Source organism: Parus major, chromosome 18 (assembly GCF_001522545.3).
Source record: "Parus major isolate Abel chromosome 18, Parus_major1.1, whole genome shotgun sequence".
In the NCBI taxonomy this organism is placed as follows: domain Eukaryota; kingdom Metazoa; phylum Chordata; class Aves; order Passeriformes; family Paridae; genus Parus; species Parus major.
Window position 1 is genome coordinate 365,987 of NC_031786.1, and position 27,204 is coordinate 393,190.

Genomic DNA, 27,204 nt, shown 5'->3' on the forward strand with positions numbered 1-27,204 from the left:
CAGGAGGCACCGTCAGCCCCAGCCATTGGATTTCTATAAATCAGCCTGGAGCTGATGTGTGGGGCTGGGATGGAGCTGCTTGATCTTGGTGCATGGGGTTTCAGCCTGTGTGCCTTGGGAGCCCCTCAGGGAGTGGAACATCCTGGCATGGCAGAGAGGGGCAGGGGCTGAGTGGAACAAGGGGGCTGCTTCCCCTAACCAGGCAGGTCAGGGCAGCCACTTCATGCATTTCCAGGAATGGCAGAAAGTGCAAATTGAAAAATAAAATAAAGCAGCTTCCTATGGCTGAGGTGCTTTGTCCCAGTCTTTCCCACATGCCCACCTTTCTTGCCAAGACTCAGACAGGCTGTTGGGTGCCCTGAACTGGGATGATGATCCTGCCCTGCCTTGGCATAGGGGCTGTGGCTGTGTGTCCCCAGGCAGCCTCAGGCATACAAAGTGGGGCAGGCAAACCATCCAAATGCTTGCCCTGGGAAGCATTTGCTGCTTCCTCTTGCTGGGAAGCAATGCCACAGGGGCAGACCTGGCATGTGGGCCCTTTGCTCCGAAGCTGTGGTGGCAGATGTGGTGGCTGTCACTGGCACAGGGACACTGCCAGGGCTGCAGGTCCTGTGTTCTGTGGTCTGCCAGGCTGCCCCATCCCCCGGGGGACACAGGCTGTGCCCATCCAGGGACACCTGAAGTGTAGCAGGGAGCAGGTTCCCATTGCGAAGGGTCTCCCAGGAATGGCTGCTCCTGGCAGCCCCGTGTCCAGGAAAGGAGATGCTGGGAAGTGGGACCATTATCTCTGGTTTCCCACAGTCATTTGCTCTGCTCTCCTCACCTCTGGGATGGTTTGTTTGGGAGCCAGCGCCAGGCTGAGAGGAGCCACAAGTCTCAAAGGTGATGTTCCATTTCCGGCTCTGAGTGTGCTTCCCCCTTATCCAAAAGCACCTCTGCTGACTCAGTTCTCACAGAGTTTCTGCTGTGTGTGGAAAGTGAGAGAATCCCCAGTCCCAGCACGGCTGCAGCAGGGCTCCTCGGGCTCACCACAGTCTGCTGGTGTGGCTGTGGCCCCCTTCTCGCCTTCCCCCAGTAGCCCCTGGGCCAGTGGTGTCCCCCACAGCAGGACAGCACCAGGATGGTGGCAGCGCCAGCTGGCAGGGGTTTTCTAGGAGCTGCCCCTTCATCTGCAGCCTCATGCCTCCACCTTGCCAGCATTCCCTGTGCTCGTCGGCCCGCGGAACCGCCAGCCCTAATGGGGGTGGGCTGTGCCTGGTAGCAGAGGGGAGATGCTCCATCGGAACCACCACTGCAGCTGATGCCCGCCGCGTCCCCCGTGTCTGCACCGCCGGGGCTCGGAGCTGCGCCGATCGCCGGGTGCCAGCGCGGTGCTGAGCCCCGGGCCCGTGGGGACCCACCCGCGACAGGGGCAGCTTTGCGGGGCGCGGCTCTCTGGGCAGCCACTCAGAGTGGAAAACCCCTCGGCTGTGAGTTCGCAGCCACGCTGCGAGCCCGGGCTGGTCCCTGCCCTGCCGCCTCTCCATCGGCTGCAGGGCCGCGCTCCGTGCCCCGGGCAGGGGGCTCTGCCCTGGGACCCCCGTGCCCAGCGGCTGCCGCGGCTGCAAAGCCGGGGCTGGGAGCAGCAACCCCGGCGAGAGGTTGTGCAAGAAGGGGGGACCCGGGAGGGCACGGCCAGTGTTGAAATTCCACGCTCTTACAGAAAAGCCCCCGGGCAGAATTCCTGACAGGGGTGATTCATCCCCCACTGGAAGCGATGACTTTGCCTCTCCAGTAAACACTCCTCAGTTCAGCGGGGTGCCACTGCTCCGTCCTGCCGCCCGCCCTGGGGTGACAGGGCTGCCCTGAGCACCGCAGGCAGCACCGGCGGGGCTGAGGAGGACCAGGGGGACCGTGGGCGACTGGGAGCCGGCTGCTGGCCAGCAGAGCGGTGGGCACCGAGGGCAAAACGGAATCTTTGGCTCCCTGCCCCGGCTGCCACCCAAAGCCGGCGCAGGCCATTGCTGTTGCCAGGTGCTTTGGGGGCCCCGTCTCCCGCTGGTGAGGGCACACGGGACAGCCTCTTCCAGGAAGCACGCGAGGGCAGCCAGGCTGTGGAGTTCCCGACAGCAGCTCTGGTTTTAATAACAGCAAATCAATGTGCTTCCTCCCCGGCCCCCTCCAGTGGCTTCCCCATAAGGTAAAACAACCCATGTGAGAGCCCCAACTCTGGCCATAGTACACGGGGTTCTGAGTGCTGATGGCCCACGCCTGCCTGCCCTGTTCCAGCATGCTGCCTGCACCCCAGCCCCACCGCAGGGAGGGAAAGTTGGGGGTCCTCAGAGCCCAGCTCTGCTGTGCCCACCCCCCCTACACAGGAGGTTGCTGCCTGCAGGGCTGCTCCGCGGCTGGGCATTCCCAGCTTCTCCAAAGTCTTGCCTCCCCAGTCCAGCCCCGTGCTGTGATTCTGCCTCCTCCCCGTGGGTTTGCACAAACCTCGCGCTTGCTTTGTGCTTGTTTTGAGAACAGATTAGTCATGGCTCTGAGCTGGCTTCCAGCAAATGCACAACAGCACCATGGAAAAACGAGAACAGTGAAGTGATGACTCAGCAGGGCTCCCACTCTGTCCCTGGGGTGCCAACTGTCCCTGCTCCTGACTGGCCCCAAGCACCAGTGAAGACCACCTGGGGATGCCACAGCTGAGCCAGGGTGGGTGGGCGATGGCAGGAAAGAACCAGAGGCAGCGCCTGCCTGGCTGCCTGGAAGCTGCAGTAGTGCTGCCAGGGTGGGATGCCAGGTCCTTGGGGGTGACAGGCAGCCTCTTCCCCTTCCCCTGTCCCCTCGTGCACCTGGCAGGTGGGGACCCTTCTCCAGCCTGCTGGCACCTTGCTTCCCCAAACCCCCACATTCCTGCGTGTAGGGCTGGAACATCCTGCTGCTGGCAGCTCCAGCTCAGTGCCCAGCAGGCCTGGTGGGTTCTGGGGATGCCACAATGATAGGTGGCTGCCAGGATCCTGCCAGGACCTCAGTGGGATGGGGATCCCCGGCTGTATGGGCTCAGCAGCCAGCCCGGGGCACCAGGGCCCTCCTGGCCGCCACCTGTGCACCAGTGACGGGAACTCCCGGGGCGGGCCCTTACCGTACCTCACACCTTGCTCCGCAGCCCTTCCCTGCCCTGCCTTGGCCGGCTGCCCGGCAGCACAGCGTGCTGCCAAGCCTCATTGCCAGGTGGCTTATCATGATCCCATGGCGCTGGACACCAACTGGTGTCGGCTGCCAAGGATGAACAATGTAATTACTGGAATTACAGTAAAGTGCTCCCATTCCCACTCATTAAATGCTGAGACAGGGCCCGTGGGTCCTTCTGGGGAGCATCTGCTCCAGCTGTGCCCTCTGACAGCCACATACCCCATTGCCCAAGTGGCACCACCAGCACCCGTCACCCCTTGCCCAGCTGGCGGGCTGGAGCTGCTCTCTGCTGAAGGCCACCAGAGCCATGGGATGGGCAGAGCCCACCAGGCTGCTGGGGACCCCCAGCATTGTGCACAGGTGAGGATGGGGTGGGCAAGGAGGGCAGGGCTGGACTGTGGACACAGGGTCCCACATCTGGGAGCTCCATCCCCAGCCACATGCGTGGCTCTGCCACTGCTGCCTCCTGTGCCGCGGCCGAGGCCAGGACTGATGTGAGGCCAAGGGATGCTCCAGGGCTAGGGTTTGGCACCTGCCCATGGCTGCTCTGCCAGGGTCATCTGAGGACTCTGCGCTGTGTGGGGCAAGCACACTCCAGGCAGCTGGCAGCTTGCTGCCAGAGCACCCAGAGGGACCGCCCGTGACGTGCCACGTGCCCAGGAGTGACCACAGCCAGCGCTTGGCACATCACTGCTCCCTGCAGTGCAGGTGCAGGAGCAGCGTAGCCCTGGGCCCGGGTCTCTGCCAGGGAGCAGAGAGCTGGGGCCGGGGGGGCTGGGGCAGAGCAGCTCATGGAGCTGCTGATGGAAGGAGTGAGGAATCCACAGCTGCTGGCTCCCTGGAGCCGGCCGCGGGTCTGGCTGGGGAAGCAGCAACAAAAGAGGGTTTCCATGGGGATGTACACAGCTTGCTGGGCTCAGCTGCATCCCGAAATACTTCCTGGCCTGGGCACGGGGTCCTGCCACCCCCTGCTCCCTGCCTGTTAATAGCCCTTCCTGGGCCAGGGAGAGCCAGGGCCAAGCCAGCCCCCCTGGCTCCCCCAGACACCAGGGCTCTGCGCCAGGTCACTAGCAACTGAGCTGCTGCCAGGACAGGGACTTTGAGCAGTACCTTGAGTGCTGAGGCCCAAGATGAGGGGCAGTTTTGGAACCGAGGGGCTCTGGGGACATAGAGCTGCAGCCCTGCTCCTCCTCCAGCCCAAGCAGCTGTCTCTTGTCCTGGGCCTGCAGCTGGGACCACCACTGCCACAGAACTCGTGCTTGTGCTTCCCGGCAGCTCACTGGGAGCAGCTGTCCCAGTCCCTGTTCCCAAGTGTCCCCATGGCCCTGGCCTGCAGAGGAATTGCTACGTAAGGAGCAGGTGGTGCCATTTACAGTAAGTCCCCAGCTGCTGCACAGCCCTTTCCTGCATTCTACTGGGAAAACTAGCGGTAGATGTGGGAATGTCCTGGGGCTGCAGAGCCAAGCAGGAAGAAGTGCATGAGGGGAGTGCCCCGAGGTCGGGGTGTTCATGGCAAGCTCCCTGTCTGGCCCTGCCGCCCCAGGGACCTCCGGTGCTGTGTCCGCTGCCACTTTCCTTGGGGTCCTGGTGTGGGGCTGGGGATTCTTCATGGCTCTGTCCTGCTTCCCTGTGACCGGTTGTGTTTTCTGCATGGTTGGTGTAGCCACAATGGAGCTGCGGTGCTGAGCGAGCCCCCTGCTGCTGTGCCGGGGCTCGCTGCCCGCAGCAATCTCCGGCTGCGGTGGTTTCCTGTTTTGGCTCTGCAGAGACTGGTACACACCAGAGCAGGTTTCCTGCACCCCTGACCCCACAGGGTTCAGGTTCACCATCCCAGCAGACACTTCCTTCTTGTGCCAGTAATGAGCCAGCTGTGTGATGGGAAACATTGGTGGCTACCCTGAACCCCATGGGGAGGCCAGGCTGAGTCGGGATGGGGGTCTGGGGCAGCACAGCAGGGGTGTGGGGCAGCAGCCTGTCCCTGCCTGACCACCCTTCTGTGTCGGGTTCTCACTGGTCCTGGTGCTCTCACCCTGCTCTGCATGGCCCCCATCCCAGCATGGGGGAACCGATGGCACCAGGGGCATGCATTTACAGCTGCAGCGGGTTCTGCTGGTGCTGCTTGGTGCCCAGCCCCAGGAGATCTGGGGTGTGGAGAGCTGCAGGACCCCAATGTCCCAGCCCTGCTTCTGGAGCCCTGTGCAAATTCCTGTCTGGCTCCTGGCACCACCACAGGGTGATGGGGTCTGATCACCCTGATAACATTTTCCCCATCCAGGAACACTCCCAGGGGGAGCTCAGCTGCCCCAGCACTGGTGAAGGGCAGAGGGAACCTGGCTGTAGGACATGCCTGATAGCCTGCTTACGAAACACGGGGCCAAGTCCAGTCAGCTGCTCTGGAGCAGAGAGAGGTTTGTGAAACCTTCAGCAGGGATTTGCCCACTGGCCGCCGCGTCACTGCTGCCGCGAGCTTGGCTTTATTCCAAGAAACCCGCGGGGCTGGCGGAGCTTCCCGGATTCTTGATTCAGCCGCGGGTTGCAGCAGCACGAGGGAAGAGGCCCTTGGTCGGCAATGCCAGGGCCCTTCTGGGAAGTGAAGAAGCTGGGGCTGTTCCCACAGAGATGGGAAGGCCGGGATCTGGCTGGGGGCACTTGGGCAGGGTCACTGTGGGCAGCCTGGCTGCTGTCCGTGGGAGCAGCTTCCCATTCGGCCCCACCATGGGGTGCTGTGAACCCCTTGCTCTGCCGGGAGGGCTGGGTGTACTCATAAACCCCCAGGGCCCTGTTTTTCATCCCTTGATTCGCCTTGTCCTGCCTGGGGGAGTGGTGATGCTCCTGGCAGCTGGGGGCTGCTGTGCCTGCAGCGCTGCTCCCACCCCATCACTGGCACGGGGCCGGGAGTCACCGGTGCTGCTGGGAGCCCTAAACTCAGGGATGTGCCTCGGCAGGGCCTGGCAGGCAGCCACCCGTGCGCGTGGACATTCCTTACATAGCTGTAGCGGGTGTCTGGGCAGGCCAAGGCACTTCCTGGCAGCACGCGTGCCACAGCCCCACGTAGCGGCCCCAAAATAGTCACTGGGATTGTGCCATGCCCACAGCCTGGACCAGCACACTCACCATCCCTCTGGTCCGGGCTGATTCCTTAGGAAATCCTTTCCCCAGCAGCCGGGGTTCCCCAAGCGGGGCGGGAGCACTGCTCATGATGCCAGGCTTAATGCCTACAGCGTGGAGATGCAGACTGCGGCCTGGGCACAGCCTGCTCCTCACAGACAGGGGCTCTGGGGGGCTGACCTGCTCCCAGGGGATCACCCACATCCCTGGGTTCAACTCTTCAGCCAGGCACTGCGCTGCACACCAGCCACACAGAGCTGCAGGTTTATTCCTGTGCCTACTTCATGCCCCTAACAGCAGGGGACAGGCGTTTCTGGGGACAAGGACATCCCCAGGAGAATTGGATCCTCTCCCTCAGGCATCTGTGCCTGGCCAGGGTTCTGCACGGGACAGAGCTTTCCTCTCTGTGCCATGGGGGTCAGCCCGTACCCCGAGCCCAGTACATGCTCAAAGGAAACACCTGCAGACCCTTTCCTGCTCATGCCTCTCCTGTTCCTGCAGCTCCTCACCCTGGCATGTCCCAAAACAGGGCTGGGACAAGGCAGGACTCGCTCGGCCCTTCGCGAGCACTGGGGCTGTGCCACAGGCCAGCCTTGGCCACCAGCTCAGCCCCTCCTGTGCCCAGGGCCACGTCTGCTGTCCTGTGGTTGCACCATGTGCACGAGCCAGGAGCGGATCCCATCCTCATGGCTTGGCTGGTCGCAGACATACCTGAGTGCCGGGGAAGAGCTTACGCACGCCGGGCTGAGTCACCCGGCGGGATCACCCGGCATGGACAGCGGCTCCAGGAAACGGTGCTTACGTGCTGTAAACACATCCCAGCACTGTGCCGGGGCCAAGCGGCCTCAGGGGTGCAAGAGAGAAATCAAAACAGATCTGATGTTTTTCATTAAAAAATAGTGCTCTTTATTATAAATTATGGAAACGTTTTCTTTCTGAATATAAATATAAATATGTGCAAAGTTTCATCTGAGTTTGGTTTTGGTTGAATTTTCAAGCATTGTTTTGCTCAGCCCTCAAGGCTGGAGGTGAAGATGGAATCTTTATAAAAGACAGTGATTCACGTTGGCCTGTAAACATCCCTTCGGTTAAAAAAATAAGAATAAAAATTAAAAAAAGCCAGAAAACCCAACCACTTCTCTGGGCGGACGCAGAAAAGCACTCACGAGATGACACGCTCCAGGGGATCATCCTGCTGCGCTCCTGCAGGAATTGGTGCCCTACAGAGCAGCACAGGCAGGGTCTGTGGGAGTGGCTGGGCAGAGGTGGGGTGTGACTGTAGGGAGTAAGGGCCCCGCGTCCTCGTGGTGATCCTTGCAGATGCGGTTGTGTGGGACTCGGCAGCATCGGGACGTGACGCTTCCCCTCCAGCTTCACTGCACATCAGCAGGACCATCCCTGAGCAGCGTCTCCAATGGACGTGCGCTAACCCAGACCGCGGGGCAGGGAGGATATTAAGGCTTAGTCCCCTGGAAAATGGCAACGCAGGGCAAAGACTTCTTAGTCTGGGGCTTGGTGTGAAAGGAGCTTTCACCCACAAGGAGGCAGCAAGAGGTACAGTATGGGCAAAAAACACCTTCCCCTTAAAACTGAGGAAAAGTGATCAGGCACTCCTGGGCTCCAGTGCTTTCCATTTCTGGGGGTGGAAGGGACTCTCGCCAGGACATCCCCACGATGGGGCTGGCACGTTCCCCCATTCTCTGGGAGCTGTCCTGGCTGCCCAAGCCCACAGGGGCTTTGCCAATGGGTTCACGGTAGCATCCACGGTCTGGTCGGAGCCATCTCCTTCCCTGTGAAGAGGAGGTGTCACACTTACTTGAGGAGTCCCCCCAGCACCGAGGGTGCCCAGCTATGCTGGCCACAGCCCTGAGCCCATGGCAGCTTGCCCCAGTTCCCCCCTCTCTCCTTCCCGGATGGAGAGGCTCGGCATGCCCTGCCAGCTCCTGTGCCAGTGGGGCATTGTGCCTGTCTCCTGTTCTTGTGCTTGTAGCATGTGACCTTGCTCCGCTGGCTCCTTAGAGAGGGGCATCGTACTGGTCCAGGAACTCCTTGATGGGGGCCGGCAGCTGAGTCATCTTCTCGTAGGAGTCCAGGTGCCCGTTGACGGTCTTGCGGCAGAGGTGCTGCAGGGTGGAGACACTAGAGGAGAGCGGGCGGCTCAGCACCAGGGGGATCTTCTCGCCGCCTGAGTAGATGTAGTAGGTGCGCTTGGGGTGCAGGGCCCCCCCAGGCTGCTCAGGGACAGTGCAGGGGGTGGGTGGCATGTAGTGATGGACCAGCTTGAGCACGCAGTCAAAGCGGGGCACGGGCTGGCTGCTGTGGGGATCACTCTGAAGGGAGAAGCTGCCGCCCTCGCACTGGATGCGCAGGTTCTTGGTGCCCGACTCCGTCTTGACGCTGAGGGTGAAGAAGTGCCTCTGGTCTGAGCTGTCCCTGATGAGGAAGGTGCCGGCCGGCTCGGTGCTCAGCAGCAGGTTGGCCTCACCACCTGTCACCGTGCTCCAGTAGAAGCCGCTCTCCTGCAGCTTGCGTACGGTGTTCACCACCAGCTGGTACTCGCTCTTGGAGCTGAACGTCTTGAGACGCAGGCTGGTGTCGAGGGGGCGGCTCATCCCGGCGGAGGGGAACTTGCTGTGGGTGACCATGGCGCAGGGAGCCAGCTTCGTGTGCTCTGGATGCTGCTGCCAGCAGCAGCCGCTGCTACACCATCACCTGCGGCAGAGAGAGGGGGTGAGCCCCGGCACTCCGGTCTCCGACTCTCCCTTTCCGGGAACACCGGCACCCGCGGTCCCTGGCTGTTATCCTCCAGCAGCAACAGTGCTCCCGGTCCCCGGCAATCCCCTCCCCCAGCTCTCATCTCCCAAAAACCCGGCAGCCCCCCTGCCCAGCTCTCTCTTCCCGAGAACCCGCAGCCCCCGTTCCCGGCTACTGTCCTCCCGCGGCACCGGCACCCCCGTCCCCAGCTCTTCCTTCCCGGGAGCACTGGCAGACCTGCGGTCTCCCGCTCTCTTCCCTTTCTAGGAGCACCGGTTCTGATGTCTCCTGTTCTCTCACTCCCGGGGGCACATCGTTACCTCAGGCCAGTGCCTATAGCCCCACTGAGGCACCAACATCCCCGGCGACCCCCTTCCCTGGGCAGCACCGGCATCCCCGGTCCTCGGCGATCGCCCCCCCGAAGGTCCCGGCATCCCCGGCTATCCCCCCCGTCCTCTCCGGGACTCCCTCCCGCGGCCGTACCTGGGGCGCGGGAGCCGGTCCTGGAGGCAGAGCGGAGCCGGTGAGCGGCGGCGAAGCTGCCGAGGCGGCCCGGGGCGGCCTCTTATAGCAGGCGCAACGCCCGCCCTCGGGTTCCTGGAACTGCGCGGCTTCTTGTAACGCGGCGGCACCGCCCGCGCCCCGCCCGGCCCGGCCCGGCCCCCGGCGCCCCGCCAGCCCTGGGCCCCCGGCCCGGCCCCACCGGCCCGTCCAGGGCAGGGCGGCTGCCCCCACGCCTCGGACTGTAGAGAAACGGAGCGCCCCGGTCCGGCCCCCGCCTCAGCTGGAGTTTGGGTTCGGCTGGTGGGGGATGCACCGGGGGTACACCGGACCGGGGGCCGCCTGTCCCACGTTGGCAGTCCTGATTTCAATCTGCAAGGCTGCCGCCGGCCTCGGCCGCGCCTCCGGGGGCACCCGCGGGGTACCCTCGGTCTGGAGACAAGGGGGAACCCGCAGCTGGGGCAGTGCGGGGGCTCCCGGCTCCGCAGCTGTTCCTCCCCCGCGCCCGAGCCCCGCTGCGGGCGGCGGTGGCTCCGGGAGCCCCGGGGCGCTCCGTGCGGTCGGTGCTTTGGCCGGTCCATGTGGGCTGGTGGGGAGCCCGGCAGCACCGAGGCCCCCTGGCCGTGGCTGCTCCCCGCGGGGGTCCCTCGCCCTCAGCCGCAGCCCTGCTGGGGACGGCGCCCGGCGGGAGCAGCGGCGCCGGAGCTCCCCTCCCCACCCTTTTGGCAACTGTTGGTTCCGAGCTCGCACACAACCCGAGCTCTGTCCGTGGGTTTATTTAAGCAGTTTAATTTGCCCCGGAGGAGCGGTCGCTGCCCGGCAGAGACCAACCCAGTGCGGCAGTTCTGGGAATCAGCGCCGGCGAAGCAGCTGCTCTGAAATGCAAACGAGCCCCGGAGCGCTGCCGGGGCGGGCGGGGGACAGCGGGGGAGGGACGGGACGGGCACGATGCGGCTCCGGGGCTCCCCGGCGGGACGGGCTCCCCGTATCGGGACCTGCCGGGGGGACCCGCGGCCCCCGAACTCCGCTTCGCCCGGCGGGGCGGCAAACGCGGGCTCCGCTGCGGGTAAGAGCCGTGCACGTCCGTTCGGAGCCGTTCGGCCGCGCCGGGGCTCGCCCCGGGGGGAGCCGAGACACCGGGGGGTGGCACTGCCGGGTGATCTGGCTCCGTGCGAGCCCGTCCCACGTGTGCGGGACCAGGGGAGCCCCGGTCCGGGCCTGCCGGACAACGAGCCCTTCCTGAGCTCCTCCCGGACCCTTCCCGGCCTCCGCGCTCGCGGGCCGGCGGGGACCGGCGGACACCCCGTGTGCCCAGGCCGGGGTTCCCGGGGCCGCGGGTGGGCCCGGGCGGGGCGGGGCTGCGGAAGGCGCGGCCGGCGCAGGAAGCGGAAGCGGAAGGCGGTGTCGCCATGGCAGCGCGGAAGCGGAAGGCGCGGGCGATGGCGGCGGGCGGCGCGGCGCTGTGGCGGCGGCTCTCGGCCTGGCTGCCGCGGGGCCGCCTCGGCCTGGCCGCGCTGCTCGGCCGCCTCTCCGATCGCCTCTCTCGCGGTCGCGACCGCCGCGCCCGCAGGTAAGGACCGGCCGGGACCCCGCCGGTCTCCCGGGGCTGGGAGGCAGCGGGAGCCCTCGGCCGCCCGCGCAGTCGGTGTCGTGTTACCGGGGCACCCGCCGATCGCCTCTTCCCCTTTTCGGCCCTTTCCAGCCCCTTGGGAAAGCTGCGTGGGGGTAAAGGAGTGGCCCGGTGCCCCCAGGCCGGTGTCGGAGTCGGGTTCGGCTCTGCTCTCGCAGACCACTTCAGCTCGCCCCACTGTCCGATCGCCCCCAGGACAGCCTTATTGCCTTTTCTTTCCCATTTCCTTGCCTCACGCTTTCACCGGGCAGCCGACATCTCTTTTTCCCCAGAGCCGGGCGGCCCGGGCTGTGCAGCTCAGCCCTCGGGCGGCTCTGGGTGCTCGGCGCAGCCAGCCCGGGTGGTCCCGGAGGGCGAGCTGGGCCCGACACAGGAGCCGGTCCCCTCTGAGCCCGACACAGGAGCCGGTCCCCTCTGAGCCCGACACAGGAGCCGGTCCCCTCTGAGCCCGACACAGGAGCCGGTCCCCTCTGAGCCCGATACAGGAGCCGGTCCCCTCTGAGCCCGACACCGGGGACAGCGACCCGCGGCAGCGGCCGACACGTGCCTGTCGCTGCGGTCCTGGATGAGATGGATCATCACTCTGCTCTGTGATCTTGTTCACACCAAGGAAATTCTTTCCACGCTTCTCTTTTGGTCTCAGCGGTGTTTTTAGGGCAGAAAAATTAGGCTGAGCCCTGGGAAGCGGTCACCGAGTTCAAAGAGCAGCAGTGTAGATCCCCCCGTGTGGTGATGGGTGTGTGGGTGAAAGGATAGCACTATGTCCCACAGTTTCACTTCACTCTGCCTCTGAGGAGGAGGTTTATGAGTGAATAAGAGTTTCAGCTCCATTCTGAGTTTCTGTACCAAACCTACACTTTAAAAAATAGAACACAACCCAAAAAATCCGTTGTTTCTATTTAGGGTCAACTTTTTATTCAGAAGGTGGTTCCTTTTGATTCCGTTTTCTCTTTCTGGTTAACTCAGTGATGTGAAGTACGTGGAAAGGGCTCCCCCCTGGTTCATTTTCTGTTCCTCTGAAACCTGGTTTGTCACAGTGTGGAATTTTGATGATTTCTTCATAATGGTATGTGGTTTCTGATAGTTGTGTGTGCGTGGTTGCAAGGATTGGTTGTAGTCAGGTAGTCACTGAGCTGATGTCAGTCACTGGTGGGTAGAAGCTGCTGCTCTGGGAGCCAGTTGCTGTGCCATTGGCTCTGTGGCTGGAACAAAATACAGATTTATTTGATGATTCTAAAAGCCATAGGTTCTCAATGCTGAATAAGGTGTAAATTTCAGTATTGAGCTGAAAGATCGAACAATGTTGGCACACTTATTTCAGGAGTGAAAAATCTGGAGGATGCAATTAGTGGGGGTAAATTGACCAGAATTAATCTGAATTAAACCAAATAGTACTGGTGCTGCAGGCTGATGTTCCTTCAGATGTTCCAGTCAGAGTCCAGATGCTCCAAGCTCAGCCCGTCGCTGCCTGCAGCCTTTGGAGCTGCCCCTGGCTCCAGGCAGGCAGGTGCAGGTGGACTCACAATTCCAACTGTCCTTGCTAGAAAATGGCTTCTGGGAATCATGTTTCTGGAAAGTGTCTGCTTGGCCACTGGTCTGGCTTCTGGAAGTGTAATTGGGTTGGCCAATAGTGAGATAATGAGGACAGTATTCATCTCTGTTGATTGTTATTGTAGAATACATAAAATTTCCCACTGCTTCCTCCCTGGGAATAATTCCAGAGGATGTTTGTGACCTGTGGGGCTGATTTAGAGCCCAGCTATGCCACTGCTCTGTGGGCTGAGCATTCGGTGGGTTTTAAAACCCTGTGTTTTTGGATCCAGTGAGAATTCCTGTTGCTCTGTGTGCCATGGAACAGTGGGAATCTGCTCTCCTTGTGTGGCCTATGAGACTTAGGTGAGCAAAGATGTATGAAGGCTGTGCTCAGGTTCTGTGGAGACTTATGAGAATGTGCCTGAAAAGTGGTATTGTGTTTCTGTTCTGCTTTAATTTTTTCTGCACCCTTTAGGGGATATTTGCATTGTTTTTAACAGGCTGTGCTGGTGATCTCTGTCATTTCTGGGTATTCAGGCTGAGCCCAGTCCACATGATCTGTTAAAACCCGCCATCCCAGCAATTCCTGCACTCACTGATCAGATTTTGGTGCTCATGAATAGTCAGTGACAAACTCGTGGATTTTCCAGGAAACACCACTATGAACTGGTTTCCTTGTAAGGATGTTTGGAAACCTTGTGAAGATCCAGGGTTGTATCATGAACCAGATGAGTGAAATCATCTTCCTGGAATTTGTGTTCATTTGGGATCTGGATTGTGGTAAAAGGGTTCCTCAGCCAAAAGTTCCTCATAACGAATTCTGGTAAAGGTTGTGATTAAGTTTCCTCTTGATGTGTGGTGATGGTGGAATCATCAGGATGGGCCACAGGACAGTGGCTGCTTGCTGGCCCGAGGACCTGGTGGTCCTCAGGGTAAGACCAGCCACTGTGGTTCCATCCCAAGCAGCCCAGCTCCCATGAGTGGGGTTTGCAGTCAGGTTCCTGTCAGGTTCAGGGATGCAGTTCAGTCCCTTGCTCATGGATTCCTGGATCTCATGGGAGCTGCTGCTGCTAATTGTGTTGAAATGTGGTTTTGTCATGCAAACAGACTCCTGCTGGGGGATATTCTATGACTGGATGAATTTGCATGTGTGAAACCTCGGAGAGGAGAAGTTGCTGCTTGCTTCCTGTCACCCACTGCGTGCTGCTGGCAGTAAGCTAGTTTCTTCCCAAAGTGACTTCAAAGAAATGAAATTTGTTCTGAAATTGCTTTCTGAAGAATGAGTTTCCTGACGTTTCCCTCACAGCATTTGTGAGGTTTGCAGGGGAAGTTGTGATCCTCTCTTGTACTTCTGTGGAATGCCAGTGGTACTGCTAGAGAGGGATGGATCCCTGTTGTGGCTCTTGGTGCATTCCTGCTTGGACATAGTCTCTCCTCTTGTGGGTCATTCTTGGGGTGTGAGTGCTCTGCCTTTGCTGGGGCTTCCACTTGGCCACCTTGTGTGCTGTAGATATATTTTTGTGTAAGATTGAGGGATGGAGGCATTTTTCTCTTTAAAGCAGTGCGATCTTTAAACCTGAAACATGAACAAGTTCAGCCCAGCTGAAGAGGAATCTCGACATGAAGGGAGTGTTGGCCATGGCCAAGCTGATGTGTGTGTGATGGAGATAATTCAGAAGCGGCTGGTTACAGGTACAGGTGGTACCACCACGGCACTGCCAGGCACCTGAGTGCCCACACTCATTTTCTGCAGCTCCCAGCCTCCTTGCCCCCTCACGCTGTCCTGATGGAGTTGTTTCCCCTCATCTCCATGCCACCTCAGGGAAGGAGCTGGTGATGTTCAGATCTGTTTTTCCACGTTTTCCCTGTGTTTCTCTCTTTCTACATTTGGCTTTGGTGATCCACATCAGATTATGGAAAGGGAAGGGCATTCTTGCCATTGTGGATCCCTGCCATGTATTGGCCTTGGCTGCTGCTCTTCCTTGACCTGCTTGGAGTCTTTCTGGGAAGCAAAGGTTTCACTATAAAGAATTTCTCCATTTTTCTTTGCACAGGTCATCATGGCTCCTTCTAGCCCCACTACTCACCCCTCCTGTTCCAGTAATCACTGCCCCACCGTGTTCCCTCTGTCCAGAAGGAGCACACAGGTTCCAGTGGATCAGGAATCTGGTCCCAGAGTTTGGGATCTCCAGCTCGCATGTCAAGGTGCTTTCATCCCCGGCGGAATTCTATGAACTCCTGAAGGTAAGGTGTGAGCTGCAAGTTGTGGGCATGGTTTTGATACAATCCCAGCTTTGCCTGGTAACTGTTCTCATATGAATAGGTTTAGCTGCAGGGAGCTTGGTCTTCAGTTTCCCAGAAAGCACTAGTTTCTTCCTGGAGTTTTAGATGCAGCAGTGGTGCTGCTGTAGCTCCACGGAGCTCCATATGTTTTACATTGCCATTCTCCATTTTACCCTTTTCTCTTCTCAAAGGCCAGGGAGCCAGAGCAGAGATGTGGGTGAAGGATTCCTCCCAGAGGAGTGCAGCACTGCCACGTCTGGGCTGATGGCTCCTCAGGACCAGACACCCTGTGTGAAATTGAACTTGTGTTTTGCTGCTCTCAGGTGCAGATAAAAGCAGCCAAGCAGCGGGTGGTGATGGCCTCATTGTACCTGGGAACAGGACTCCTTGAGCAGGAGCTGGTGAGTGTGGAAGGCTTTGGGAAGGCCAGGAAGGGATGTGGAAGGGAGGCAGGCAACGCTTCTGGTGTAGGTCTGGTATGGAGCCAGGAAACTGCTGCAGTTCTTCAGGGGATAGCTAGCCTGGACCTGTCAGAAGGGACTGGCCTGGTGTTCAGAGTGCTCAGGGGGACTTTGTAAACCTCAGGTCACGGAAATCTATTTTTCCCTGGCATTTTTCTTGAACAAGATTTGAGCTTAGGTGTGTAGCGCTGTTGTTTGGTGCTCCAGGTGCAGGACACAGATGGAGGATTTGTTTTCTGCATTTGAGATCGATGTCAGCTTTGCTTCATGGTATTTGCCTTATTTTGTTCTTTTCTCTGGAAACAAAAGCATTTTTGCCCAAGGGCTTTAAGAAGAAGCCTGGCCTTGGCCGTGATCTGATGTTAGGAAGCAAATGCCCTGGCAGGGTAAAGGTGGATGGAGCCTGCATAGGATTTGTGCCCATCTTTGTCTGGGCTTGCACACAGGATTTGAATTTGCATGTGACAAACAACCTTGTAGTTAAAGAATAAAACTGCAGTGAATTCCTACCAATGGTTGTCTTTCGCGATGTGAGTCTGGGATTTGGAAATGATACTGGGACTTTTTCTGCTAACAGTAATTGCTTTTGTGAGACCTGAAGAATGTGGACATGTAAAACTGAGGGCCTTTGATCTGTGGCTTTAGGCTGATGGAAGCTGCCAGGCTGACAGATGGAAAGGTTGAACTGTCTGTGTTTGACACAAGGAGGGAGGACTCACACCAGGTCCATGGTCTCCTGCTGCTGAGCACTTTCCTTGGAAAGTGTATTTGCTTTTGTAATGAGGAGAGAACTCTCTCTGCAGGTGTATTGCTTAGAAGAAACACTGGAGAAATCACTGCAAGCAAAAAGCTCACCTGACCTCAGAGTTTCCATTCTCCTCGACTACACCAGGGGCTCCCGGGGTAGGAATTGCCACTCATTGCTTTTGTCAGAGACTGATTTTACTGTTAGGCTAGAGAGACAGTTCTTTTCAGGGTGGGTATCTTGGCCAATTGGACCTACTTGCTTAAAGCATGCACATTACAGGATTGGTCTTTTGTGTTTCAGAACTGCATATTCCCAGAAAATCTTCAAGCTGAGCAGTTTTTCTTCCAAAAATAGGTGGTAGGAGGAAGAAGGACCAATTCTGTGCGATTTGTGTAGTCTTGCTTGGTTCATTTGTTAGTGCATTTGTCCTTATTCATCATGCTCACTTACATTGTCATTTTGAAAGGGGAATGGGAATTGTTGGAAGCAGCAGCACGCTGAATTGGGAACCTGTGGTCACCTGCAGTGACTCTTGCAGATGTGTTACCAGTGCTGCTGAGGCTTGGTTAAGAAGCTTAAAAAGTGTCAGGCCTGTCCTGGATGTCAGTTTCAATATTGACATAGTACAAACGAAAGTGATTTAAAAAAAAAAAAGAAAAAAGGAAAACCTGTGAAGTGCCAGTGGATGGGAGGGGTGCTCACCCTGTAACCAGCTGAAGAGCTGTGTCATGATGTGTCCTGTCTTTGTGATCTTTGTTTGAAGCTCCCTTTCTCTCCCAGGCAGGAAGAATTCTCGAACAATGCTGATCCCATTGCTGCAGCGATTTCCCGAGCAAGTCCGCGTGTCCCTCTTCCACACTCCAAACCTGCGTGGACTTCTGCGGCTCCTGATCCCAGAGCGTTTCAATGAGACCATTGGGCTGCAGCACATCAAGGTCTATCTCTTTGATGACAATGTGATCCTGAGCGGGTGAGTCCTGCTGTGTCTGGCCTTGGGTCGTTTCGCTGGGCTTTGGGCAGGGTGTCTGTGCTGCCAGAGCTGCCTGAGCATCTGGACTCCATCGTGATCCTATCAGTGCTCTTCTGAGATGGGAGAGCAACCACAGTTCCCACACATGAGATTCTCACATGAAAATGAGTCTTTCTTAAAAGGAAAAATTCTTTGAGATTCTGAAGGAAATGGCCAATTTGTGCTTTAGTGCAGCTATCCCAGAGTGATGCCTGTAGCCTGGGCTGGGAGGTTGAGAATCTTGTACCCTTCTCTTCCCTTTCTCTTCAGTGCAAACCTGAGTGATCTGTACTTCACCAATCGTCAGGACCGCTATGTCTTGCTGCGGGACTCTCCCGAGATCGCAGACTTCTTCACAGAGCTTGTGGACGCGATTGGAGATGTGTCCCTGCAGCTACGGCAGGATGACACAGTCCAGATGATGGAGGGAATGGTACACCCATACCAAGGTAGGGGGGAGTTGTCTCACCTGGTTGGGTGATGGAATCCAGAGGAGAGGAGTGACAGCCAGGGTTTATTTAAGTATGACTTAGACTCCATCCATGTGGGTATTGCTGGGTGTCTGACCATTGTTCAGACTATGGGGTGTCCTGTTTTGTGCCATCCAGAATTAAAATCGAGATTCCTTGAGTTTCAGACTGGGTCTGTTGGAGTTTTCCCAGCACAGTGGCTGTCACAGGCTAATTTGGCAGGGCATGCGGAGGTTGGAAGTAACTCTACAGCCATCTCAATGCTGCCTCATAAATGTGCTGCTTTTGGCCTTAAACAAGAACTTCAATCCTTTGAGAAGTTTTTCTGACATTAGCAGCTGCAATTCCAGGTGCTCTGGGTGTGCATGTTTACGAATGTACCGCTATTGTTGGTAATTAATCTCTTGTAGTAGAGTTTGTTCTGGGAATCAAATGGGAATCGGTTCAGGAAGACTGGGAACAAGCGTAAAATTGGGCAGAGAAGAGCAGTGATGTGCCAAGCTGATGGCGTCATCAGTTTTTGTCCTGGCCTTGCACTGCTGGGTGATGTGAGTTCAGGCTGGGGGTGGGAGTTTATTTGTGTGTTCAGCTCATTCTTGGTTGTCAGTGTAGCCTTGCCTTCGTCCTTTATTTCTCAGGGGATTTTTCAGGCCACTGCCAGTTGCTGAACATTTCTCTTCTGTAACGTAGCTCTGCCGACCTTGAAACAGCTGGTTTAGGCCTTAAGACAGAGAGTCATGTGCACTCTGTGTTGGCTCCTATTTGTTCCTGTATCCATGTCCTGTCAGTAGTTTTTCCTGGTGTGTAATAGATGACACGTAGCTCTGTGCCTGTAGACCTCAGACACGCTCTCTCTGACTTTTCCTGCAGGGGACAAAGTGGCTTACTGTGAGATTGCCAACCGGAGGGTTATGGAGGTCATCAACTCTGCCCGGACACGGCAGGAGCTCCTTCATGCAAAGACTTTCCACAGCAGCCAGCCAGGCAGCTCCCTCCTATCCCAGCAAGGCTCTCAAGCATCTGGGAACCTGAAACCAGAACCCGACACCTGGATCTATCCCTTAATCCAAATGAAACCTTTTGGGATTCAAATAGATGAGATGGTCACAGAGACACTGCTGACGGAGGCTGAGCGGGATGCCAGGATATACCTCACCACTGGCTACTTCAACTTGACACAGGCCTACATGGACCTCATCCTGGGCACAAGGGCTGAGTACCGGATCCTCCTGGCCTCACCAGAGGTCAATGGGTTTTTTGGTGCCAAAGGGGTGGCAGGTGCCATCCCTGCTGCCTACGTTTACATTGAACATCAGTTTTACAGTGAGGTGTGCTACCTGCAGCAGCAGGAGAGGGTGCAGCTGCAGGAGTACTGCCGTGCTGGGTGGACGTTCCATGCCAAAGGTAAGATGCCCTCATCCCAAGGGGCCTTGTGCAGAGCTGTGTGAGAGCTGTGCATTTGGATTGCGAAAGGAGTAATGGGCTGGCTGGGTGCCAGTCTGGGCTTAACCTTCAAAACACTCCTCCAAAGTTCAAACTACTTGCTTGTGTAAACCTGGAGGGTTTGGATTACTTGGGGGATACCTTACCCTTGGATTTCCAGTCCAGTCCAGTCCCAGGGATGGTGTAAGAGCTGTCCCTGTGGTGGCACTGAGGCACTGCCTGGATGAGAAACACGATGTGAAGGAAAGGAAGCATCTGGATGTGTTCATGATGCAGTCAGTGCCGTGGTGCAGTTTCTTGTATCCCTTGGGCTGGTTTCAGCAGGCAGAAGTGTTGACTCCACTGGGGACCCTGCAGCAGTATCTGGGGCAGGTGCCCGAGGGGAGCTGCTCCCAGGGCCTTCCCAGCAGCAGATCTGTCTGGGGACGTTATGAGTGTTGGGGGATTTGCTCCTGTTGGCAGCTCACAGGGGATACAGTGTGTGAGGAGTGGCAGCATGTGCTTATGGGAGTCAGGGCAGCCAGAGGGCAGGGGGCTGAGGAAAGAATATGGACTAACATGCAGTGAGTTAATGAATGCTGCCCTCGTGGTCTTCTCTGGGAGACCCTGGATTCCTGCTGGATTCACTATGCTCAGCTCCCACAGGCTCAGCACAGTGCTCCAGCTGGAGTGTTTGGGCTGTGGTTGGAGCACTGGGGCTGTGACTGTTCCTGTTTTGAAGAGAGTTGTTAGTGGGAATGGCTCCATCTCTCTGCTTCTCTCAGGGGTGCTCAGAGGGAGGCTCAGAGGTGGTGGGGAGGGAAAGCTGCAGTGTCAGCCTTCTCTCAACTGTCAAAAATTCCTGGGTGCTACTGGCTGCCTCTGTGTTGAAAGGACAAGCAGATCTCAGGGTCCCCCTCCCCAGCACAGTCAGGAGTGCAGGGAAAACCCTTATCTCACAGGGGGCAGCACGAGGGAGGTCCCTGCCTGCCTGCCTGGGGTGTCCTGTGTCTCTCAGGACACACATGCTGGAGTGATCTGTGCTTCCCAGGTTCTGCCTTTGTTGAGCACTGCAGACTCAGTGGGACTCCCATTCCAGTGCGATGTGGTTTGGCATAAACTGAGCCTAGAAATAAGGGCTGCTTTTCCCAGCTACCAAAGTGCAGATGGTCATTGGTTCTGTTTGGGCCAGGTCTCATGGAACAGTGCTTTGGGCTCTCTGCTGTGTGGTGTTTGTTTGGAGAGGGATGCAGGGCTTGGAGTTCAGCAGCTCCTGTGCCTGGGCCAGTTGGAGATATTTACTGCCTTGTTTCCATTCCCCTTCAGAGTGCTGGGAGGAGCAGTGTGCAGCTCCTCCTCTGGCATGCTCTGCCCTGGACACACCTTGGATTCACCTCTCTCCTTCTGTGGGAGTCACGTTTTCAGCAGAGAGGACAAGGACAGAAGAGGGAAGGGAGGAAGCCTTGGAGTTGTGAAGGGCATGTGCATGAGGAGCACATGGAGCCTAGCTCCTGACTGAGGACATAAGATTCCCAGCAGGAAATAGTGCCTGTTGGTGCTTCCTCTCTGGGCTGAGACACGAGACCCCCTTTAGTGTCCCATGGGATCTCACTGACATACCCCAAACACTGGGGCTGTGCTGTGTGCCCCTCCCACTCCCCTTAAAATGTTTGTATCTGCATGCACAGTGTCAGGTGGTGTTCCCAGGGGTGTCTCTCCTGGGTGCATTCAGCACCATGCAGATGTAGCAGAGTGCTGCACAGATGGACTGCCAGCAGTGTGGCATCCCAGAGCCTGCCTGCCGCTTTCCTGGGTGTGGGGTTGGGGGTGACACGGGTACATCCCTTGGCATCAGGGTCCCTTCCAAGCAAGTTCTGGTGGCAGGGTTTTCTCATTTTTCCTGCAGGCCTCTGTTACTGCTATTGACTGGCGCTGGGAAGCTGCGCTTCCCCTTGCTGGAAGGTGAGTCACTGTTTGAGCAGATCCTGCCAGATGGCCATGAAACCAGAGACCTGTAAAGGCTGTGGGACTGCCACAGGACACTTGGGAAGGCAAGGAATCTGTTCCTCATGGCTGCTGCTTGGGCAGAGGTCCAGCCTTTGGCTGGTCAGGCACTAGACAGCCCCTGGCAGGGTCCTGTTTGGTGGCAGAAAGTGACAAAGCTCTGTGCCATGTGGATGCTTTCCTGTGGCTCCTGTGGTGGGCTGCCCAGCCCCGCCATGGAGGGGTGAGCCCACGGGGGCTGGAGCTGCTTTAGGGCAGTGCCAGCTCTGTGAGTGTGCTGTGGGGGCGGGGAGGAGGTTACAGGAACTGGCAGTGAATCGGCAGCATCTTACTCAAGGCATTCTTGGAACTGCTCTGGGGCTGAGTTGGGAAACCTGCTGCTATTTTAAGGCTGAGGTGGTTTTTATGCTACGGGTTCTTTGTTGCAGTCTGTGTGTGACCAGCCATGGGGATAAGCCTCTACTGAGGACTCACTCAGGGCTCTGCTGAGGAGAGCAAAGGCTTTCTGGCTCCATTTGTGCAGAGTGGCCACACAGCCTCTCCTTGGCAGCAGTCCTGACTCTCCTGTGGCTGTTTCTTCTTGTCCTGCTGCAGTGGTGTGCTTGAGAATAATGTGATGTTTCCATCTTTCCCTTGAAAACCTGTCCTGGGCTCTGTCCTGCCTGCTCTCTGTGCTGGCAGAGCTGTGGGAGCTGTGCTGGTGAGTGGCAGCGGGGGCCAGGTGCCCTGGCAAGAGTCTGATCTCATCCCTGGTGCCTCCTCTGGAACTAGAGTGAAATAATTTGCATTTATCTTCTGTGTTTCTTCACAGTGGCATGTGAATTCACCTGCCTGAGCTGGGAGATGCCTTTTCATGTCATGGTCCTGGGATGGGGGTTAGTCCCTGGCCCTGGGACAGGCTGGACAGACCTAGCCTGTCTGCCTGGGGCTTTGGGGCTGGTTCCTTCACTGAAAACCTGTTTGTCTTCTCTCAGCGTTCCTGAATTCACTGTGGTGCAAAGCAGCCTCTAATGCAGTGACTGCACTTGCTCTGGGCTGTTCTGGGGCACTGTGTTCCTGCACTCCCAGTCAGAACACTCTGATTTGGGCTGTGCCAGGGCACCCCACGAGTCACACACATCAGCACAGCCCTGCAGGCCCTGGGGGCTGCTCCCTGCTCTTGAGGTCCTGTACAGAATCTGTAATCCACGTTTAAAGCATTTCATTCACTCGGAGTGAAGGGATCATGTGAGCCCACCCTGGCCGTTCCCTTGGCTGTCATGCTGCCTCTCTTCCTCATTTTTCCTGCAGGCCTCTGGCTGTACCTGGCAGGGAGTGACCTGCCCTGCCTGACCCTGATTGGCTCTCCAAATTTTGGATATCGATCAGTTCATCGTGACTTGGAAGCTCAGGTTGCCATAGTGACAGAAAATAAAACCTTGCAGCAGCAGCTCCATCAGGTAAGCAGCAGATTCTGGGGTGCAGTGGGGATGTTGTCATCCTTCTGGGTCACACAGAGAATGCTGATGATGCAGTGGCAATAAAAACCTGCAGCTACCGTAAGTCAAAAGCTGCTGGAGCATGGGGAGTCCTGAGGAGCTGTCAGTGAAGTGACTATTGATGAGCTGCCTGCTGCAAGTACCCAGTGCTGGGAAATGAGGCCATAACGGGAAGGAATGTGTGTCCCCAGTGACCTCGGGTACCAGGAGTGCTCAGGATGTGCACAGAGCTGCTGGAGGACCTGCTGACTGCTCTGCTCACCAGCCACACTGCACCTCTGAGCTGTTACCCCAGCATTTGGGCACTGCCCAGGGTGTGACAGGTTCGGGGGTAATGAACCCTGGACTGTCTGAGCTTGGACTGGGAGAGGGTTTCTGGACTGGCTGGGAAGCCCATGAAGTTCCATGACAAAATCCTTACCTTGAATAATAATATGACATTATATAATCCTGACACAAACATTTTGAAGTGGTTTGATGTTCAGTGTCCCAGGGTTTTTCGGTGCTGTTTTGGTTTTAATTAGGCAGCTTGGAATGCTCAGCAGTTCTGCTGCTGCTCCAAATCCTGCCTGGTTCTCCAGCTGTCTTGACTGAATCTTTTGCTGGAACTGACTGTCACAAGTCATTTCTCCTGCAGTGTTCTGTTTCAAAGCAGATCAGTTTGGTGCCTCTGTGTGGCTTGGAGACCTCAGAAATGCACTGTGTGAGGCAGGTGCTGGCAGAGTTGTCTGCAAGATCAATGGGAATTGCCCTCTTGCATCAGGGCTCTTCCCTGGGATGAGTCAGACTGTATCTAATCAAAAACAATTCTATTACTGGAAGAGTTGCTTGAGTATTTCAATTCATATCTTGCCTCTGCTTGTTTCTAATGGAAGGGGAAAATCAATGGAAATGTGACACAAAGGAATTTTCTTACACAGGGCTGCAGTGATCTCATTCAAAGGGCTTTAAACCATTCCCGATTGCTGGAAGCTGATTCTGAGATGGGCTGGGTGTTTACTTTCTGTGGTCTTTTTTAGAAGACTTAATCCATTCCTGGGATGCTGCCATGAAATCACTTTGCCTATGTAATGTTCAGTTCCATTTTGAAAGTGTGTGCTGAGATTTGGGAAGAAATGTGAGTGGTCTGGGTGTCTTTGGGTGCTTCTGTGAATGAACTGAGGTTGATTCAGGGAACTGGCCTTGCCTCTAGTGCTCAGATCTCACTGTATTGAATGGTCATGGAGCAGAATCCTCACAGCAGGGCTGACTAGAGCTCTTGGAGCATTTGAGGACTCTCAAATTAGAGTGAATTGGCAGATTAATGTCTTGGTTCATCTTTTTGGTGTTACTTTCCTGTACTGGGTTTCTGCTTCCCTCTTCCACCGTGAATTTGAGTAGTGCAGAGTATTTTCTGCTGTTTGTGACAGCTTCAATTATAAAAAAACTGATGAACAAACTTCCAGGAGCTGTTCTGCTCCTTGTTTGCCTGCAGATCCTGAAACCTGACTGTTTGTGCTAAAAACCCCACTTACCTGTGATCAAAGTGCTGCTCTCACGTGCTGTGAGTGCTTCATTTCCTCCCTCAGCAGTTGGGTGCAGCTCTGGGGGCCCGAGTGTTTCTGGTAATTTAGATCACGACTGCACATTCATCTGCAAACACGGCGCCTGAGCTGTGTCTAGAAAGAGCCACATGAGCCAGTCCCAGGAGGTCTGGGTGAGGTTTCCTTTTCTGGCAATTACAGCCTGGCCTTGAGGAGTTTTCTGAAACCGAAGCTCAGCTCATGCAACTATGGGGCACAAAAAGGCAAAACCCTCTACCCTTGTTCTTTGTAAGAGTTTAAATTGCAAATTCTTGAGGAGAAATGGTGCATAATTGTGGCAAGATCCCTGGTCAGTTTTATCTGAGAATTTGCTTCTCTGAAAGGCAATTATGTAATTTAACACTTTGGATTTACTGAGATGATGTTTCTTTCCCTGTTCAGGAGCAAGAGCAGCTTTACCTCTGCTCAGGTGTGGTCTCAACATCAACGTTTGAGCAGCCAAATCGTTATGTGAAACTGTGGGTGAAGCTGGTCACACCTCTGATCAAGAATTTCTTTTGAAAGAAGAAAAGTTGCTGCTTTGGGTGAGTTTGCTGCCATTATGGGGAATTATTGCACTGGCTGCAGTGAGTAGCTGCAGTGCTCTGTCATGAAAGAAAGATGATGGGCATGCAGATGATGTGGGGAAAACCAGGCACGTCTCGGTTCCTCTGGGGCTGCCATGGACTGGGATCAGTGCTCGGGTCCTGACTGGGTTTTGTCTACTGGAATTTCTGGAAGGGGCACTGACAGAGAGCCCATACAGTGGTATTTTCCATGTGTGGAAATAAAACCCTTTTCTGAAATGTCCCTTTCAGAGTTTCTCAGAGACAGACTGTATTTGTGTTATCTTGACCAGCCAATAGAAAGCATTGCTGGAATACTTAAAATGTTTTCTCTTTGCATCCAATCAGGGCTTTGCTTTGCCCCTGTAGTATTGGTTAACAGGAACAGTTGGTTTTGTTTTTCTGTTTTGTGGTGTCCTGGGGTTCCTGGTAGTTCCACTGCTCCATAACTGCAGCCCTTGTGAGCTTCAGGACATCACTGTTCCTGTTCCTGTGGCGTGCACAGTGTGCAGCTGGCACTGCTGTGTGTGCCCATATCCCTTTTCCTTACCTAGCTGTGGCCTCCCCCCCAGCAGGGTTTGCCCAGCTCCTTCACATTCAGATGTGTTACACGTGTCTTTCATGACTTGTGGAAGGGCAGGAGAAGGCTTTTGGTGCTGGTGTGGGATGTTACTTGCTGGAAGTAGGAGGCTTGAACCATAACATCCTGCAAAGAAGGTGTTCAGAAGCCAGGTAAAAAGGTGTGGGAGTGCAGGGTAGAATGTGAGCAAGGGTTTCTGATCTGGTAGTGCCACAAGCAGGATTTCTAACACCTGAAAAAAGCTGATGGTCGTAACTGATTATTATTATTGCTGCTCTATAAAGAAATGAGCTGCTGTCTGTGGCTGCCCTTGGGGCTTGTCTGACTGTGAGCTGTGAGGGAAGTTTGAGGTAACTATTTTAGAACTAATTGTTCAAATATTTCACAGGGTAGGATTTTGGTGAATTGTTTTATGCCAAAGGGGCCAGACTTGGCAAATCTACTCACCTTAGTGTGTGTTACTGCTGAAACAAATTATTTGTTGTGAAGAAAGGGTTGAGTAAGTTCTGTACCCTTGAAATAGAAATAACATACTTCAGAGAGGAACCTGTTTGCAGCTGGAGCTTCTCTGGGCTGTGCAGGTTGGGTGTGGGTGAGCTGGACCAAATCTGCACCTCTGTTCTCCCGTCTGCTCCAGCCAGACACATGCTCCGTGCAGGAGCGGGAGGAGTTTCTGCTCAGTTTGCCCTGAGCCATCACACAGAGAGCTGTGGGAAGATGGAGAGCCAGAAGAGAGAAAGGAGTCAGGCACTTGTGTGCAGTTGTTCTGTCTGGCTTCCCACGGTGGTCTGGCTCCCCACCAGCGCCACGTCAGAAACCACCAGTGGAAAACCAGTATCCGCCCTGAGAGCCGCGTGTGCTGCGAGAGCAGGCTCCACATGGCCGTGCTTCCAGCACTGCTTTTATTGATACTTCGCTAAAATGGTTCTGCTACAATCAAACAGAGACTGAATTACACAACGTGGAGGTTTTTACAAGCAAAAGCACTTCTGTTTTCCATTGTCGTTAAAGCCTAGGCCTCTAGGAGCAGAGCCACACCAGCCAGGACCCACTTGGCGGGTTTTTCTTTTGTCTTCAGGTTGAAGGTCCAGACGTAGGTGGGCCCTCGCATCCGTGTCTTGTAGACGGGACATTCGTAGACGTTGGTGGTGTCCATGCGGTCCACGGGGACGGCTCTGAGCAGGATGACCGGCATCTCCGGCGTCAGCTCCTTCATCCGCGCGTCCGCCATCGACCCCGAGGGCACGTCCCAGCGCGCACCTGCAACGGCACCGGGCGCCTCGCTGCCCTTCAGAACTGCTGATGGCTGTGAGCTCAAAGGACAAGGCTGGGTAGAACGGTGGTTAGGTCTGTTCTCATCTCACTGTGACCCAGGACTGCATTTGCCTTACTGTGTGTGGGATGTCTGAATAAATTCTGTCCCCACCCCTCCCTTCAGCACGGCTTTATATGGGAATTGCAGTTTAAGGTGAACTGGCTGTGGTGGGATCTATCACTTGCTGTCCCTTGTGCTCCCTGCTTTTGTCCCAGTGGACCCCTCAGCTGCTCTGCTGAACTGCCTTCTTCCCTCTCATTAGCAGTAATTATCATGGATTTAAATTTCCAAATTTGTCATACTCAGCATCAGCTAAGAATGTGACAATGTATTCACTAGAGCCCTGTAGCTCCAGGAGCCCTGGGGTTCATGAGCTGGAGCCTGCATTGCTAAAACACAAATTTCTGGTTTGGAAAGGCTGTGATCTGGGCAGTGGAGCCCTCAGCTGGTGGCTGAGCCTGGAGCCAGGTGGGGCCAGGGCTCCCTGCTCTGAGCTGCCACCAGCATGGGGTGGTGGCACCGTGACACAGTGACACCACCAGCCACAAGTGCTGACACTGCTCGGCTGCACGAGCGGGAAGGGCTGAGCTGGGCCTGTTCCACATCTGAAAC

The 27,204-nt window shown here is 56.3% G+C and overlaps 3 protein-coding genes across 4 annotated transcripts in view; 1 reads left to right on the top strand and 2 right to left on the bottom strand.

Annotated features, from left to right (window-relative positions):
- Window positions 1-7,153: 7,153 nt before the first annotated feature.
- SOCS3 (suppressor of cytokine signaling 3) lies at window positions 7,154-9,609 on the bottom strand. Its single transcript, XM_015645453.2, has 2 exons — window positions 9,514-9,609; window positions 7,154-8,988 (listed from the first exon to the last, which is right to left on the bottom strand). The coding sequence occupies exon 2, from the start codon at window positions 8,919-8,921 to the stop codon at window positions 8,292-8,294; it is 630 nt and encodes a 209-aa protein (XP_015500939.1). The 5' UTR covers window positions 8,922-8,988; window positions 9,514-9,609; the 3' UTR covers window positions 7,154-8,291.
- A 1,331-nt stretch (window positions 9,610-10,940) lies between these two features.
- PGS1 (phosphatidylglycerophosphate synthase 1) lies at window positions 10,941-26,714 on the top strand. The gene is made up of 10 exons (XM_015645818.3): window positions 10,941-11,101; window positions 14,749-14,938; window positions 15,301-15,378; window positions 16,242-16,341; window positions 16,967-17,156; window positions 17,466-17,644; window positions 18,536-19,069; window positions 22,382-22,530; window positions 24,534-24,676; window positions 26,356-26,714. Exons 1-9 carry the CDS (start codon window positions 10,941-10,943, stop codon window positions 24,651-24,653), a joined length of 1,701 nt encoding a protein of 566 aa, XP_015501304.2. The 3' UTR covers window positions 24,654-24,676; window positions 26,356-26,714.
- The window catches only part of DNAH17 (dynein axonemal heavy chain 17), a 32,137-nt gene continuing 31,045 nt past the window's right edge, over window positions 26,113-27,204 (bottom strand). For both annotated transcript variants that reach the window (XM_033518788.1, XM_033518787.1), the window contains one exon: window positions 26,113-26,537. In XM_033518788.1, the coding sequence (XP_033374679.1) occupies window positions 26,290-26,537 (248 nt within the window). In that variant the 3' untranslated portion in view covers window positions 26,113-26,289. The remainder of the gene's footprint in view (window positions 26,538-27,204) is intronic.